Raw genomic sequence first — 18,326 nt, forward strand, 5'->3', positions numbered from 1 at the left:
AAAAAAAAAATTTGCAGAAGGTCATTGTTTTGCAGTGGACTATAAACAGCTAAGATGATGACAGTGATGGTCGTGACTTCAGGAAATACAAAAACAGAAACACACATTAAATTCTAGATTAAAAAATACATATCTCTAGGACACTAAGCCTCCACAAGTGCCCTTAACATTACAGCTCCATCTAGGGTGAGAGAAACACACTGATACTCAACACTAACAACACTAGAAACACAACACTAGCCACAGAAGCTCCACAACAGATGACTCGCTCAGTAATAACAATAATAATGATAATAATAATAATAATAGTGATGATAACAAACAGACATATCAACCAGCAGCGGTGTATGGGCGGACAGTTGACAAGTTAGCGCAGTGTAGCCAACAAGCGTACGATGTTGTCTACCAGTGCTTACGATACACTTGTTTACGCTCCTTAACATCATCTCCCAAATATTTTACGTGTCCAGACTTTTACAGGTGTCCACAATATTACACTGATCTAAACTTTTACGTATCCAAATTCTAATGTGTCCAAATTTTTATATGTCGAAATTTCTACATGTCCAAATTTTTACGTGTCCAAAATCTTACATATCCAAAATTTTACAGTGGTCCAAATTTTTACAGGTGTCCAAACTTTCTACACAGGTGTGGATGTGTACCTCTTGATGGACTCTTTCCCTTTGGAGTGGAGCTGGACAAGACGGATGAAGAGGAAGCAGATGCAGAGGAGGTGGATGCAGAGGAGGTGGATGCAGTAGAAGCCAACACCTCCTTCCGTTTCCCTTTCCCAATGCCCCCGAACAAGCTCCTCCTCCAGTCCTTGTCTCTCTCCTTGTCGAGAACCCCCGTGCCCCCATAGATGTACTTGGGATCTAGGGTCTGCATGAACTGGGGTAGAATTGGGGCTGACTGGGGCTTTCCTGAGACCTGGGGTACCTCTGGGGTCTGTGTTTTCCCTGTGGTACCTTTTCCCGCTCCCTTGAGTGGTGGGACGGTCTGCTTCTTTTTTACAGTGGCGCCTTCGGTTGGTGCCTTTGTTTCGATGGGTGAGGGAAGGCACTGCTGGACGGTGGCTGGTGGATGAGTCTGCTTGAGGGTGGATGGTGCGACGGAGAGGGTGAGGGACGGAAGGGCGGCAGTTGACACAGTCGTCACACTAATGTTAGCCATGGTGGGCGGAACGGAGATTGTGGAGATGGTCGTGGAGAGTTCCATTGGGAGGACAGCCACACCATCCTCCCAGCCTTCCTCCTCCTCCTCCTTTTCTTTCTTCACCTTCGTTCTCTTCTTCTCCACTGCTCCTCCTCCTCCTCCTCCTCCTGTTCTATTCTTGTCCTCTTCCTCCTCCTCTTTCCCTTCCTTCTTCTTTGCTTCCATCATCTCCTCCACCTCCTCCTCCCCTACCTCCGTCCCTTGGCTCCCTTCGTTGGTTAAGGTGGAGGTAGGTTAGGTGTGGAAATGGAGGAGGAGGAAAAAGGAGGGTAGGAGTCAGGCTCTCTCCTTCCCTCCTTTCCCTCACATTCTCCTTAATATATCTTCAATTATAGGCTGTTTACACTAGTTTGGCATATAAGCCCCGCCCACTTTTTGTTTCTGACACGAATGATTGGTTGGAATAACATTATCTCTTGCTTTCCTTTGCCAGTTCTGCCTGTCCTTTCTTTTACTTTCCTCTTCTTCCCTTTCCATCTCTCCTTTTCCTTCTGTCCCTTCCATAAGACCTTCATTTCCCCCTCTCCCTTCTCTTCCTCCCTTCAACAAAACTTGTCTATCTCCCTCTCCCTCCCTTCCTTCCCCCTGAAAATCTTTCCTTCTCTCCCTTCTCTCTTCTTTCTCTTTCTTTCTAAATCTCTCCCTTAACTCTTCTAATTACCTCTCTCACTCCCCCCTTTCCCTAATTTCCTAGTCCCCAAAATCATTTTCCTCACTCTTTCTTTCTCCCTTTATTTCTCTTCCTTTCTTCACTCCAAAATCCCTCCTTTCTGCCTCTCCCTCCTTCCTCTCCCATCCCCAAAATCCATCCCTTCCCCCTCACACACTCCCTCTCTCCTTTCCCACCCTCTCCCGCCAGTCACTCACCTGAAAAGTGGTGTTGTGTGAAGGCCCCGTTGGTGTGTGGGGGCTGGGGGGGCTGCGGGGGTGGGGGGGAGGCTGGGGCATTGGAAGGTGGCTCCAAGATGTCGCGGTACTTGGAGACCATGAGCACGGAGATGAAGTAAACGATGGCCAGGGACAGGAACTGGGCTTGCTTGGTCTCCTCCTGGGAATGGGAGATGGGTTGGTTAATGGGTGATGGGGAAGAGGCAATGGATAAGGGGTGTGAGTGTGGGTGGGTGAATGGGTAAGGTTGTTGAGGGAAACTAGAAAAAATGGGGTAAATGGGCTACTTAAGGACAGGAACTGGGTATGCTTGGTCTCCTGGGAATGGGTGAAGGGTTGGTTAATGGGTAATGGGGATGGGGTAATGGGTAAAGGGTAAGGGGATGAGGGAATGAGAAGGATATGGGTTAGAAAATTATGAAGGGAACTAGGAAGAATGGGGTTAATAGGCTAGTTAAGGTAATGGGTAATAGGCCTGGGTACATTTGAAACTATAAACGAAAATGAAAACTAAAAAAAATAACTATAAAGCAACAGAAGTATACAAAAAAAAACTATAAAAACCTGTAAAGAAATATAAGACCATCACAGCCCAGTCCAGCCACTCACCACATCCCTGTAGATCACCGCCCTTAGCCTGTTCACATCCATGTCCTGTAGCAGCTTCTCCGGGTCCCTCACTGGGCTGTTCTGCGTCCCAAGGTTCTCCACGATGTTCTGAAGGGGGATCGAGGGAAGCATTAAGGTAAGGAAGAGAAGAGAAAAACGGACGAGGAAAAAGGGGATTGAAAAAGATGCTGAGTCTGATATGGATGAGATAGCCATGGGAGTGGATGATGGGGTGGTTGAATGGGTGAGATGGTTTGGGCATGTGATAAAAATGGATGAGGATGAGGAATGTGAATGAAATGATTGAGGAAGAGTGGATGGATGGAGTGGGTTAGATACAGTACCAGGGAAGGGATGGAATGAATCAATTAACCGCTCACAACCACACATCCATATCCTAATGACACACCGCTCATCCATTCTGATCACTCACCATCCACCTCCCTACACAGACGTCCACTTAGTTATCCACACACCCACACAACCCATCCACATACATCCACAAATACACTCATCTAGCCATCTTACTCATCCACATTCACCTACACACATCCATCCATTTATAGTCACCCACACCCACAACCCATCCTCCTACATCCACATAGTCATCCAGTCATCCACACCAATCCACCTAGACATTCACACACCACCTTCACATACACCCTCATCCACAAACACACCTTGGGGGATGCCTGGGCCCCACGGATGAGGGAGTGGATGTGCCTGGACTTGTTGATGGGCTTGATGCTGCCAACGCCCGCCCCATTGACCTCCTGTAGCCGCGTCCGCTCCCGGCACTCCAGACAGTTCCGAACCGCTACCGTGCACACCTATGGGGAGGGGGGAGTAAGGGGAGGGAGGGTAAGAAAGGGAAGGGAAGGGAAAGGAAGAGAAGGATAAGGGAGTGAAATGTTTAATGGGAATGGGTAAGGTGATAAGGAAGGGAAGGGAAAGGAAGAGAAGGGAAGGAAAGGATGAGGAAATGAAAAGGGTAGTTGGAATGGGTAAAGTGAAGAGGAAGGGAAGGGAAAGGAAGGGAAGGGAAGGGAAGGGAAAGGGAGTGCAAGGGATAGTGGGAATGGGTAAAGTAAAAAGAAAGGGAAGGGAAGAGAAGGGAAGGGAAGGAAAAGGAAGGGAAAGAAAAATGGGGAAAGATTGAAAGTTTGGATTAATTCTCTCTCTCTCTCTCTCTCTCTCTCTCTCTCTCTCTCTCTCTCTCTCTCTCTCTCTCTCTCTCTCTCTCTCTCTCTCTCTCTCTCTCTTCCTCTTTCTTTTTCGTCCTTCCTTTTCCTTCCTCTTCCTTCCTTTTCCTTCCTCTTTCTTCCTCCACCTTCCTCTTCCTCTCTCTTTCTCTTCCTCCGTCTTTCTCTTCCTTTCTCTTTCACTTCCTTCCTATTTCACTTCCTTCCTCTTTCTCTTCCTTCCTCTTTCTCTTCCTTCTGCCTCCTTCCTTTTCCTCTCTCTTTCTCTTCCTTTCTCTTCCTTCCTCCTCCTTCCTTTTCCTCTCTCTTTCTCTTCCTTCCTCTTCCTTTTCCTCTTCCTCTTCTCTCTCCCTCTCCATTTCCTTTTCTCTCACTCTCATCCACTTTCATTCTCTTTCACTTATTCTGTATTCTCTCCTATTCTCTCCATATTTTTCCTTCTTCCACCACTTCCTTTCTCCTCCCTTCCTCCTTCTAAACCTTTCCCTCCCTTCTTCCGCCCCTCCACTCACCAGGCGGAGGCACTGACGCAGGATCCCTCCGCTGGACATGTTCTTCTCCGCCTCGAGCTCGGAGAAGTTGAGGGAGGAGGCAAAGACGAGCACGTCCGCCATGTTGACGAGGCGGTGCAGGAAGGACACGGCCACCTCCACGCCCATGCCCTGCGTCGGCTCCAGCACGTCCAGCTCGTTCTGCAGGAGGAGGGGGAGAGTGAGGGGTGAGTGGAAAGGGGTAAGGGGCGTAAGGTGTGAGGGGTGGGATATAGGGAGAGGGATGGGGTGTGTAGGGTGAGATATGATGGGGGGTGTCAGGCTAAGGTGATGGGTGAAGGGTTTAGCTTAAGGATGACTTCAGCACTTCTATTCCTTACATTCCTAGAAATGAAACCCAGTACCCTGCTTGTCCTTGGATGGAGATAAGAGCTCACTAAGACTCCTAGATAATTCTCACTCCAAGACCTGCTTAGGGGAGTGTCATTAACCTGTTGACTGCGGATTTCCTACAAGAAGACCTCACCAAGCAACAGGAATGGATCAAAAAGTGGCTGCTATAATTCAATGAAGAAAAATGTAGTATTGCACCTTGAGAGGGGATATCCAGCACACCAATACCACGTGGGAAACACTCCACTATCCACCACAGAGGCAGAGAAAGACCTGGGAGTATATGTTATCAGGCTACCAGTGTGAAAGCCAAATTTGTTCCAATCGCAGCGGATGGGTTAAGCGAATAACTATGTGAGGGGTTATTCCCGCCTACACTCAAAATACTCTACTTCCTGACAACGAATTCCATCTACCACTTCCCTACCAAATCATACAATCTATTTAGTTCACCCTGGAGAACACTAGCATCCTCATCTGACTCAACTGCTCTGCCAATCTTCATCTCATCCACAATCTTATAAACATCTCTACCAGTTCATGTGAGGCTGGGGTCAAGTGGATTGTCGCACTCACGTTGGGGGAGGTGGCGGAGGCGAGGAGTGGAAGCAGGCCTCCACACGCGATGATGAGGTTGTCCGCCAGCTGGGAGATGAGGTGGACTGTGTTGACCACGAAGATTGCGTTTTCGCTGTTGTTGACGAAATCCAGAACGCTCTTGGTGGAGTGGCTGTGTGTGGAGGAGGAGGAGGAGGAGGATAAGAGGTGAGAAATGAGAGAAATAAAGGAAAGGTGTGGGAAAGGGAGGAGGAGGAGATGAAGAAATGGAGAAGTGGAGAGATAAAGGAAAGCGGAAGGGTGAATGGTGGAGAAAGAGGAAGGGAGGAGGAGGAGAAGAGAATGGTGATTAAATTTTTCATGCTTACTTTTTCCATTTCTTAGGCCTATTCTTTTTTTCATCAACCCGGTAGCTGCGGGGATCATGTTTCTTAATGGTCCCTCTAAGTGAGAAAAATGAGAAAAATCATCACTCACCCAAACCATTTCATAAAGTATATCAAAGCATTTGTGACCAGTTTATGCATCATCTATTTTGGGGGGTTTATATCATGGCACAAATTTGGCCCATCGCTGTTACATGGTAAAGCCACAAATTTGGTCCGTCGCTGCTACCGGGTTAAGACTCATGGTTTTGCTTTTCGATCATCAGTATCACAAGTGTCATCGGATATCATCACTGTCATCAACTACATCCACGCAAAATCATCTGCTTATCCACTCATCCACGTTTGAACATCCGCCTGTTATCAATCCCTTCTACAACCTCAACTTCTACAGCCATCCACAAAATCATCCATCTACCAACATCTACCATATCTTCATCATCAACCAACATCTGCAACCACCACAACTCAACCATCCACATCCATACATCTTCCACCCACCACCACACACACTCACAAATGCATCCACTCATCCACATCTACCACTAATTAGATCATCCAACATCCATCACAACCATAAACATCCATTTCTCTTCCACCTACCACCACACACACTCACAAATGCATCCACTCATCCACATCTACCACTAATTAGATCATCCAACATCCATCACAGCCATCAACATCCATATCTCTTCCACCTACCACCACACACACACTCACACACTAATTAGATCATCCAACATCCATCACAACCACCAACATCCACATCTCTTCCACCCACACATCCACATCCTCCTCACCTCCTCCACACTTGCATATCCGTTTCCAGGGAGAAGAGGACATCCGAGAGCAGCCGCTGGTGGATGTAGGACCAGCGGAATTCGGGTATCCTGAAGGGGGGGCGGGTGGGGCCGGATGAGAAGATCTGCCGGGAGTGTGACTGAGAGGATCCGACGGAGCTGCTGCGAGAGACGGATGCTGACTTCCGCTCGCTGTTGTCACCTGTGGATGATGACGAGGGGTTTGACGGATGAGATGGATGACAGGGGAAGGTAAATAAAGGTGATAACAGAACGGGTGAGAGAGGGATGGATAACAGAAGGGGTGAGGAAGGGATGGATAATAGAAGGGGTGAGGAAGGGATGGATAACAGAAGGGGTGAGGAAGGGATGGATAACAGAAGGGGTGAGGAAGGGATGGATAATAGAAGGGGTGAGGAAGGGATGGATAATAGAAGGGTGAGGAAGGATGGATAACAGAAGGTGAGGAAGGGATGGATAATAGAAGGGTGAGGAAGGATGGATAACAGAAGGGGTGAGGAAGGGATGGATAATAGAAGGGGTGAGGAAGGGATGGATAACAGAAGGGGTGAGGAAGGGATGGATAACAGAAGGGGTGAGGAAGGGATGGATAATAGAAGGGGTGAGGAAGGGATGGATAATAGAAGGGGTGAGGAAGGGATGGATAATAGAAGGGGTGAGGAAGGGATGGATAACAGAAGGGGTGAGGAAGGGATGGATAATAGAAGGGGTGAGGAAGGGATGGATAACAGAAGGGGTGAGGCAAGGGATGGATAATAGAAGGGTGAGGAAGGATGGATAACAGAAGGGTGAGGAAGGATGGATAATAGAAGGTGAGGAAGGATGGATAACAGAAGGGGTGAGGAAGGGATGGATAACAGAAGGGTGCGGAAGGGATGGATAATAGAAGGGGTGAGGAAGGGATGGATAACAGAAGGGGTGAGGAAGGGATGGATAATAGAAGGGGTGAGGAAGGGATGGATAATAGAAGGGGTGAGGAAGGGATGGATAATAGAAGGGGTGAGGAAGGGATGGATAATAGAAGGGGTGAGGCAAGGGATGGATAATAGAAGGGGTGAGAAAGGGATGGATAACAGAAGGGTGAGGAAGGATGGATAATAGAAGGGTGAGGAAGGATGGATAAGAGAAGGGTGGATGTAGGGATGGATAACAGAAGGGGTGAGGAAGGGATGGATAATAGAAGGGGTGAGGAAGGGATGGATAATAGAAGGGGTGAGGAAGGGATGGATAATAGAAGGGGTGAGGAATGGATGGATAATAGAAGGGTGAGAAGGATGGATAATAGAAGGGGTGAGGAAGGGATGGATAATAGAAGGGGTGAGGAAGGGATGGATAATAGAAGGGGTGAGGAAGGGATGGATAATAGAAGGGGTGAGGAAGGGATGGATAACAGAAGGGGTGAGGAAGGGATGGATAATAGAAGGGGTGAGGAAGGGATGGATAACAGAAGGGGTGAGGAAGGGATGGATAATAGAAGGGGTGAGGCAAGGGATGGCTAATAGAAGGGGTGAGGCAAGGGATGGCTAATAGAAGGGGTGAGGAAGGGATGGATAACAGAAGGGGTGAGGAAGGGATGGATAATAGAAGGGGTGAGGCAAGGGTTAACGAGGTGGAGAACAGGTGAGATGGTACAGGATTGGCAGGTGAGAAATATGTGTGTAAGGATTTCCATAGACAAGTAGTGCCGAAAATATTAATTAAGAGCAAATAGAAAATATAAAGATGAAGAAAATATACTAAAAACTGTCTTCTTTAAATATTATTACCAAAAAAATATTACCTACTAAAGTAAAGTTTTCTCTATACGATTCAGTGATGGAGAAAAAGAGGTTAGTAAGGATATATATAGAGTAAATGTTTGTATAAAAATAATCATTAAAAAAACATTAGCAAGGAGAAACTAAAATAAGGAATAACATATAAGATAACTTTACTTTGTCCCTTTCTCTCTTAAAAATATCAATACTGAGGAAAAATAGAGTTAAAATTGTGTTAAAAAGTTTTCTCTTAAATGACAGTCAAAAACTTTTATCAAGGAGGAGAAAAAGAAAGAAAATTAATGGATAAATAATGATCGATAATTAAAAAATATAATCCACTTACTCTGTCGGTCTTTTTCCCTCTCCAAGGTGGTGAGCGAAATGCCTCTCCTCCGCAGCCCAAGATCCACCTGGTCCTTCGTCAGGCTCCCTCCCTCCGCTGCTGCCCTCCGCGCCTCCTCATCCACCTCCAGGTCCTCCTCTACCTCCACTCTCCCTTCCACCAACACCACCTCCTCGTCTCCACCCACCACCTCCTTTTGTACTCTGGCAACCTCTCTCCTCACCTCCTCCTCCTCCTCCTCCTCCTCTTCCCCAGTTTCCTCCGTCTGTGATTCTTGGTCCCGCGGTTCTTCCACGTTTAAACTCGTGACGGGAAACTCCTTCGGGAGGGAGAGAGTTTCAGCGGCCATCTCCATGACTGAGGTGGAGGCTGTGTGGAGCGGTGGAGGCAAGGCGGAAGTAGTGGAGGTAGATGCTGTTGGGATGCTTCTTCTGTCCCCTTCTTCTTCTTCTGTGACCTCATCTGCTGGTATCTCCTTCTTCTCCTCCTTTGGTATCTCCTTCTCCTCCTTCTTCTCCTCCTTCTTCTCCTCCACTTCCTTCTTCTCTTCAGTTTCAATTGGTTTAGTCTCCGGTGGATTCGTAGCGTCTTCCGTTTTCTGTGATGGCGACGCTTCATCCCCATTTTCTTTGGTCTCCCCTGAGGGCTGGACGCTCTCTGTGGTCTCCTTCTCCTGTGTTTGCTGTGGCTGTTTCGACGTTTCCACGCTGACCTCCTCCTCCTGTTTCGAAGTTTCAGGGGTAACCTCCTCTGGCTTTGACGTTTCCGGGGTAGTTTCCTCCTGTTTCGCCGCAGTTTCCCCGATTTTCTCCCCTACATGTTCCTCAGTCTTCCCCTCTTGAGCAGAAATCCCTAAACTTTCCCCTGATGCCGGAGCTTCCGAGGTATTTTCCCCAGGTTCAGCTATACTATCCCCAGGGGTGTTTTTCTCCTCCTTAGCACCCTCCCCCTGCCCCTGTGTGTCCTGGGGGGCTGGAGGGGGTGGGGAGGAGGAGCTGGGGGGTGGTGGGGTGGGGGATGAGGAAACTGGGGGGTCAGAAACTTCCCCGGAAGCTTGCGTGTCTGTCGAGGAAGTTCCCGGTTCTGAGGAATTTTCTTGTACTTCTTTACTGGTAGCAGAAGTAGTAGTAGTAGTGGTAGTAGCTGTAGTGGAGGTTTCCGAAGTGGTAGTGGAGGTGGTGGTGGATGGTGGTGATACAGTGGAGCTTTGTACATTATCACAGGCTGTCTCTGATGGTGGTGTGGTGGTGGTGGTGGTGGTGATGGCGGTGGTGATGGTGGCGGTGGTGGTGGTGGTGGTGTCGTCAGGTGGCTGCTGTGTGGGGTCACCTGTGGCACTACCTGACGTCACCTCACCTGTGGAAGGCTCGTTAACCTCCGCAGGTGTTGAGGTGGTGGTGGTGGAGATGGTGGTGGAGTTTTTCTCTTCCACACCTCCTCCTCCACCTTCCTCACCTCCTCCTCCACCTTCCTCACCTCCTCCTCCACCTTCCTCACCTCCTCCTCCACCCTTTTCACCTCCTCCACTTTCCCCCTTAGCCTCCTTTTCCTTCAAGTGGAGACTACCCGATATAGTGGCAATGGCTTCTTGTGGAGGAGGTGGAAGAGTATGGGAGGCTGCATCTCCACTTGCTTCCTCCACTACCTCCTTTTCTCCTCCTCCACTTTCCTCCTCTCCTCCACTTTTACTGGTATCAATGGAGTCTTCCTTTAGTCTCTCCTCTCCTCCTTCAGTTTTCTCTTCTTCTTTTTCCTTCTCCTCTTCCTTCTTTTCCTTCGTTCCTTCTTCCTCTTCCTTGTTTTCTTCATTCCCTTCTTTCCTTCCTTCCTCTTCCTCCTCCTTCTTTGTCACCTCCTGTTCTTCCTTCCTGGGTGACTCCTTCTTCCCTTCATCCTTCTTCTCCTCCTCCTCCTCCTCCTCCTTCTTCTCTTCCTTCTTCTTCCTGTCCTCATCTTCTTTGCTTCCTTCTTCTTTCTTTTCTTCCTTTTCCTCCTTCGCCAAGTCCTCAATTTTCACGCTTTCCTCCTGCTCCACCTTTTCTCTCTGCTTCTCTTCCTCCAGTGCTTTATTATCCACTAACTCCACCTCCACATTCGTTCTCTCCCCAGTGGTGGAGGAGGTGGATAAGGACGGTTCCCCCTCGACTTCCATTTTCGTCACCTCCGTTTTCTTTGCCTCGATAGGGATGACTTTGGTGTTCTCAATTTCCACTCTACTTGGCAATGCTGTTTTTTCTTCTTTGTTCAACTCTACTTCTTCTCCTCCTTCCCTTCCTTCTCTTTCTCTCGCTTCCCTCTCCCTGCCTTCTCTAACTTCTCGATCAATTTTCTGCCCTGGCTCAATCGGGACCTTAGGGATCGGCTCGGACAGACACTCTGCCTCGTCACTTGCGATCATCTTTCCGTTTCCAATTGCCGGGGGCTTTTCCATCTCAATCTGGGGAAGGAAAAAGGAGAATGAGTGAAGGGAATTAGAAGGAGGATGAGGAGGATTAGGAATGATTGAAGAAAATGGGAAAATCTTGTCTATCTTAATCTATGAAGGAAAAAGGAGAATGAGTAAAGAAAATTAAGAGGAGGAGGAGGAGTAATTATTTTTTTTTACAACAAAGGAGACAGTTCAAGGGCACAAAAAAAGGAAACAATAATAAAAAAAGCCCGCTACTCGCTGCTCCCAAAAAGAATCCAAAGACGTGGCCAAGAGAGAGGTCAATTTCAGGAGGAGAGGTGTCCAGATACAAGATATGATAGAAGAGAATGGGAAAGTCTTGTCTATCTCAATCTATGAAGGAAAAAGGGGAGAAGTAAGGGGTAACTTGACCATTAATATTGTCCAAACCATCAAAATTTACTCTTATTACCGTCATCACAGCTGTTTATCCTTATCAGTATTACCAGCTTTCCTTATCACAAAAATATATTATTACTCTCCTAATCACCATCACCACCTGACACCACCATCTCTCATCCTCACAGCCATTTTTATCACCATCCTCACCACCTCTAGACACCACCATTCCTTCACCATCATCACCAAACATTACCTTCTCCCTTCATCACAACCGTTTATCACCACCATCATCACTCATCACCATCACCACCACCATCTCCCTCCACCAATACCACCATCTTCCCACCAGCACCATCATCACCATCACTACCAGACATCATCTCCTCCCTTCATCACAACCACCATTTCCCCTCATCACCACCACCCCCATCACCACGCACCTCAGCACCGTTGCGGTAGGCCTCGGCGTTGACGTAGTACTGCCTGCTGTCCCAGCCGGAGATGGTGGAGATGGGGCGCTGCTGGCGGATAGCCGGGTCCGTGATGTTGTCGGAGCGGTGCCGTTCATACTGCTCGTACATCTGGGCGAACTGAAGCTTGAACTCCTCGTACGACACCTGCGGGAGGGTTATGAGGTGAGTGGTGGGTAATTAGGAGAATGTAAGAGCATAAGGAGTCTGCAAGAGGCCATGAGGGCTATACAAGGCAGCTCCTGTAAACCTAACCCCACCTAACCTTACTCTCAGTAAATTTATCTAACCTTTTCTTGAATCTATCTATTGTGCTGTCACGCACCACATGTCTGCAAAGCTTGTTCCATGCATCGCCCACTCCATTAGTAAACCAATTTTTGCCTATGACTTTGTTGAATCCGAATTTATCCAACTTGAACCTATTGTTACGTGTCCTACCTGGTTCACTTGCCACAGAAACTTTATCAATATCACCCTTATTACAGTCCTTCATCCATTTATAAACTATAATCAAGTCTTCTCGCACTTATCATCTTTCTAGACAGTGCAGATTTCAGTGCTTAAGTCAATTCTTATATGATAGTTTCTCAACCGGTGAATCATTTTTGTCACCCTCCTGGCACATATTCTAAAATCTTGGTGTCTATTCTTTGGTAAGATGACCAGAACTGGATCTGCATTGTTGAGATGAGGTCTAACTAATGCTAAATACAGCTTGAAAATGACTGCAGCACTTCTTCAGGAATTATGGTACAGTATTAATAAGGTAACACCACCACCACCACCATCACCACCACCACCACCACCACCCACCTTGGAGTGTACGATGGCCAGTGTGTCCACCCACACCCGCCATCCGCCGTACTCGTACTTGATGGCGTGGTGGAGCAGCATGCGGAAGAGGGAGTACACCATGTCGCTGATCTTCTGTTCCTCGGTGGAGCGCGGGTGGATGTAGGCCAGCGCGATGAGCCACTCCTGTGTGTGGATGACGTTATGAGTGGGTGGATGAGGGAAGAGAGAGAGGAAGAGGGAGGAGAAGGTACACACACACACACACACACACACACACACACACACACACACACACACACACACACACGCACACACACCTGCCAAACGGACATCTGCAGGACCGTTCTTCTATTGTCTCTGTTGTTGTTGCACAGGAGAGTCATGTCGGAGAGGAACAGCTTCTTCACCTCCATCAGGCTGTCCGACGGCTTGCTCTGGCGGATGAGCGTCGCGCACACCTTCAGGATCACTGTGGAGGGGGGAGCGGGTGAGTGGATGAGCTGCAGAATCTGGTGAATGACTGGAAGAATGGAAGTATGTGTGGATGAGGGAAGAGATGAATGAAAGGAAAAGAATTGAGTTGATGGATGAGTGGGAAAATGGATGTAGAAGAGGATGAGGAAAGAAATGAATGCAAGAAGGAGGGAAAGGAATAGATGAATGAGTTGATGGATGAGTGGATGAATGGGAGAGCAGGGGAGAGTAGGAGTGAATAATTGCTTCCGTTGCTGTAAAAAAACGGATGAAGAGATGAAGGAATGAAAGAATGGATGAATAAGTGGATGAGTGAGAGCATTAGTAGCTGGGTGAAAAAAGCAATGAAAATATGGATGAGGATGAGAAAGGAAGAAGGAATGGATGAAGGGAAGGACTGATGAACATAAAGGTGAATTAACAGATGGATGAATGAGTAAGTGGATGAGTGAGAGCATTAGTATTTGGGTGGAAAAAGCAATGAAAACATGGATGAGGACGAGAAAGGAATGAATGGATGAAGGGAAGGATTAAAGAACATAAAGGTGGGTGAACGGATGGATGCACAAACTCACATATGGATGAACAAAGGAAGACAAACATTCAAACACACAAACAAAGAGACAAACACAAAACGGATGACTCACTTGGGATCTCCAGGCGATAGTGAGACTCAGGTTCCGGATGATGGATGCATAAACTCACATATGGATGAACAAAGGAAGACAAACATTCAAACACACAAACACAGACGGATGACTCACTTGGGTTCTCCAGGCGATAGTGAGACTCAGGTTCCGGATGATGGATGCACAAACTCACACATGGATGAACAAAGGAAGACAAACATTCAAACACACATACAAAGAGACAAAAAACGGATGACTCACTCGGGTTCTCCAGGCGGTAGTGGGATTCAGGTTCCGGATGCTTACAGTACATGACCTGTTGACTGATGTGTTCGGTGAGGATCTGGAGGTTAACGAGATGACAGGTGAGAGAGTGGAAAGGTGAGGAAAGTATAGATTAGACACCCCTTTATTTTATCCTTCAATTGCAGGCTTTTTTATTATTGTTTTCTTTTTTTTGCGCCCTTGAACTGTCTCCTCTGCTGTAAAAATAAATAAATAAATAAATAAAACTTCTTCTTTTCCTTCCTTCCTTTTAATCCTCTTACGCCTTTCCCTCAATTCCTCCTCCTCCTCCTTCTCTTCTATTCCTACAATCCTTCTTTTCCTCTTTCTCCTTTTCGCACTCCAAATTCTTCCCTTGATTTCCTTCCTCCTCCTGCTCTTCCTTCTCTCCTCAAGCTTCTTCCTCCTCCTCTTCCACCCACCCATTCTTTCTTCTCTTCCTTTCATCTCATTCCTCTTCAGATTTCTTCCTCCTTCTCTTCCACCCACCAATTCTTTCTTCTCTTCCTTCCCTTCCATTCCTCCTCAAACTTCTTCCTCCTCCTCCTCCTCCTCCTCTTCCACCAATTCTTTCTTCTCTTCCTTTCATCCCATTCCTCTTCAGATTTCTTCCTCCTTCTCTTCCACCCACCAATTCTTTCTTCTCTTCCTTCCCTTCCATACCTCCTCAAACTTCTTCCTCCTCCTCCTCCTCCTCCTCTTCCACCAATTCTTTCTTCTCTTCCTTTCGTCCCATTCCTCTTCAGATTTCTTCCCTCCTTTTCTTCCTCCTTCTCCTTCCTTCGAACAGTTCAAATACCAACACCACTACTTTTCTTCCTCCGCCTTCCGTAAACAGACCCAGTTACAGCCCCTATAAGTACTACCCCTCCTCCTCTTCCTCCTCCTCCCCCTTACCTCATATAGACAGTTGTAGGTGGAGAGGGTTAGAGACTCCTCGTGAACCAGCAGTCTCTCCGCCAGCAGGGTGTAGAGGTTGTGTGGGTTCATCACATCGTACTTTCTCCTGAGTGGAAATGAAAGTTTGTCTAAGTAAGGGTGCGGGAATGAAAGTGTGAATGAGTGTAAATGAGTGTGTGAATGAGTGTGTAGACGAGTGTGCAAATGAATATGAACTAGTGTGTACAGGAATACATATAAAAAACAATGCACACACACACACACACACACACACAAACACACACACTAAGGAAGGAAGAAATGTCAGCAACGCACGAGGGGTAACAAGATGAGGAAAAGAAGATACTTGAGAGACATAAAGAAACATAGAGGTTTGGAACAGACTAAGTGAGGATGTAGTATCAGTGAAGAGTGTGCAAATACAGATATGGAGACGGGACCACACAAGCATAAGCCCAGGCCCTGTAAAACTACAACTAGGTAAATACACACTTACTTATGGGTGGAGCGAGAGAGGAAGTATCCGAGCAGCTTGAGGGCCTGGAGGCGGATCAGCTGACTCTCGGAGGCCAGCAGCTTGAAGACGGTGCGTACCCCATGCTTGGCGTCGAAGGCTGGAACCATGGATGACGGGTGCTCCGACATCAGCGACATCAACATCTGCAGCACATCGTGAAGGTTCTCGTCCTGGGAGTGAGGAGGAGAATGTTATTAGTTTGTGTCGCCAATCCCCAATCATGTCTCTTATCCCTGACCATTTATCATGTTCTCTCTTTCTCATCTCCCCTCTCTAAGCTGTCTTGCTAATCCACAACCCTTTTTGACATCCTTAACCCAGTAGCAGCGGGGATCATGTTTCTTAATGGTCCCTCTAAGCAACAAAAATGAGAAAAAAATCACCACTCACACAAATCATTTCATAATATATATCAAAGCATTTGTGATCAGTTTATGTAGCATCTATTTTGGGGGTTTAAATCATGGCACAAATTTGTCCAGTCGCTGCTACTGGGTTAATCCTTGTTCTTTCTTTCTTCCTTTTTTTTTTTTTTTTAACAGCTAAAGAAACAGCTCAAGGGCAACAAAAAAAAATGTAAAAAAAAAGAAAAGAGAAAAAAAAAGCCCACTAATCGTCGTTCCCTTCATAAACTGTTTTTCCAACCCCCAATAGTTTTTCTTCCCCCTTATCCTTGTTCTCTCTTCCTCAGCAACCTTCCTATAATGTTTTTCTTTTGCTAATCCCCAATCATCACCAAATCATCCCTAACTCTTTATTTTTTTCTCTCTTCTTTACCTTCCCTTCCCAGCTGCCTTCCCAATCCCTAGTTGTTGTTTTTATTCCTGATCCTTTATTCCATTCTTTCTCACCTTCCCTTCCCCACCCCTTAACACTCGCACACACCCTCCCATCTGATTTTCTCGTCCAAAACGCACACCTAACTGGCTATTGGGAGGCGTGGTATAATTTTTTTCAAATATCGTTTATCGAATCTTTTGCACGGTTCACTTTTATGAAACAACATACATTCCAGTGTAAATTGTAAGCTCTTTCATATGGAAAGAAAATAAAATAATGTTTGTTTTATATTTTACCGAGTTATTGTGAGTTGAAGTGACACGGACCGATTTCTGAAATAAAAAAAACTCACATTTTCACCTGGAAGGAGGAGGAACATAACAAATTGTGCTCCATGACAAGACAAGCGGACATTTATGAGCTAATTAGTGCAACAAGCGGAATTTTGTTACACCAATTACAACGGTCATATATTTGAAAAAACGAAAAGAAAGTTTTTCAAAAATGTAAGAACAGATCATTACCTATACAATGTTAGTTTCAAATTTCTTATATGACGTATAGTTGATGAGTTATGCTTGAAAGAAAAAAATCTTTGGTAACCCTGCCCCCCGCCACACACTAACCCGTCCGCGACCGCTAGAGAGAGTCAACTGAAGAGATTTTCACCAGTCACCAGGAAAATTTCTCAGCAAGAAGGGTCTATCAGCTTACCTTGAGCCGACATGCGCTAGCCTGTCTACAGACCAAGTATCACGCGCCAATGAGAATTACAGAATTTTTGGTGAATTTTTTTGTATCGTTGACGTGACTATTGCGTCAATGATAAGCCGTGCTTTTTGACCAGACAATTATACTGACGTGTATGTCGTATCCACATGCGCGAAAGTGTTACTCATCTTTCTCACCCCTAGCCTCTGTTCTCTCCTTCCCTTCCATATCAGTCTTCCTAATCCTCAATCACAGTCCCTGACACCTTATTCTATTCTCTTTTCCTTTCCTCCCCTTCCCAAATCATCTTTCCCATTCCTGACCCTTTAAATGCTTCTCTCTTCCTCACCTCCCCTTCCCAAATCATCTTTCCCCATCCCTGACACCAAATTTAATTCTCTCTTCCTTTCCTTCCCTTACCTTCCTTCTTTCCCTTACCCTCCTTTCCTTTTCCTTCCCTTCCCCTCGGTTTACCTTCTACTTCTTTTCCTTTCCCATATTTCTTCTCTTCTCCTTTTCGTCATTTTTCTGTCTCTGTCCCTTTCTTTTCATCATTCCCTGTCCCTGTTCCTTCTTTACTTCCCTTACCTTACTTTCTTTTTCCTTCCTTGTATTTGCCTTACTTTCCTTCGACTTCTTTCCCTTCTCTTCCCTTCCCCTCCCTTCTCTCTTCCTCATTTCCTTTCCCATACCATCCTCACAACCCACAGTCATCTATATTTTTCACTCTCTCTCCCTCACCTCTACTTCCTAAACAGTCTCCCTTATCCTCTTTCCCTCCCCTGACCCTTCTCCCCATCACGCCTCCCTCCACTCCTCACCTCATGCATGGTGGAGAGGAAGTTGAGGATGGCCTGCAGCTCGTCCTCCTTCACGCCGTTGCCGATCATGATGAGCTGCTTCAGGAAGAGCAACATGTAGGCACGCAGGCTCACCACGTCCTTGTCGGTGGGGCGCGGGCCGTCTGGGGGTAGGGATTGAGTGAGTGGGTGAGTGAGTGAGTGAGTGAATGAGTGGGTGAGTGAGTGAATGAGTGGGTGAGTGAGTGAGTGAGTGAGTGAGTGAGTGAATGAGTGGGTGAGTGAGTGAATGAGTGGGTGAGTGAGTGAATGAGTGGGTGAGTGAATGAGTGGGTGAGTGAGTGAATGAGTGGGTGCGTGAGTGAGTGAGTGTGAATGAGTGAGTGAGTGGGTGAGTGAGTGAGTGAGTGTGTGAATGAATGAGTGAGTGAGTGAGTGTGTGTGTGAATGAATGAGTGACAGAGTGGCATATTTTTTTTCACCAAAGGAAGCAGCAGTC

The 18,326-nt window shown here is 46.8% G+C and overlaps 1 protein-coding gene across 1 annotated transcript in view; it reads right to left on the reverse strand.

Annotated features, from left to right (window-relative positions):
• The window catches only part of LOC126981753 (neurobeachin-like), a 56,916-nt gene that overhangs the window by 12,709 nt on the left and 25,881 nt on the right, over positions 1-18,326 (reverse strand). Inside the window, exons 10-23 of the mRNA XM_050833276.1 lie at positions 17,849-17,991; positions 15,516-15,706; positions 15,017-15,125; positions 14,096-14,177; positions 13,049-13,200; positions 12,750-12,914; positions 11,904-12,080; positions 8,673-11,109; positions 6,549-6,750; positions 5,378-5,531; positions 4,430-4,609; positions 3,396-3,545; positions 2,716-2,823; positions 2,086-2,266 (exon numbers count right to left, since the gene is read on the reverse strand). Coding sequence (XP_050689233.1) covers positions 2,086-2,266; positions 2,716-2,823; positions 3,396-3,545; positions 4,430-4,609; positions 5,378-5,531; positions 6,549-6,750; positions 8,673-11,109; positions 11,904-12,080; positions 12,750-12,914; positions 13,049-13,200; positions 14,096-14,177; positions 15,017-15,125; positions 15,516-15,706; positions 17,849-17,991 — 4,431 coding nt within the window. The remainder of the gene's footprint in view (positions 1-2,085; positions 2,267-2,715; positions 2,824-3,395; positions 3,546-4,429; positions 4,610-5,377; positions 5,532-6,548; positions 6,751-8,672; positions 11,110-11,903; positions 12,081-12,749; positions 12,915-13,048; positions 13,201-14,095; positions 14,178-15,016; positions 15,126-15,515; positions 15,707-17,848; positions 17,992-18,326) is intronic.

The sequence above is a fragment of the Eriocheir sinensis genome, chromosome 49 (genome assembly GCF_024679095.1).
Source record: "Eriocheir sinensis breed Jianghai 21 chromosome 49, ASM2467909v1, whole genome shotgun sequence".
NCBI lineage: Eukaryota > Metazoa > Arthropoda > Malacostraca > Decapoda > Varunidae > Eriocheir > Eriocheir sinensis.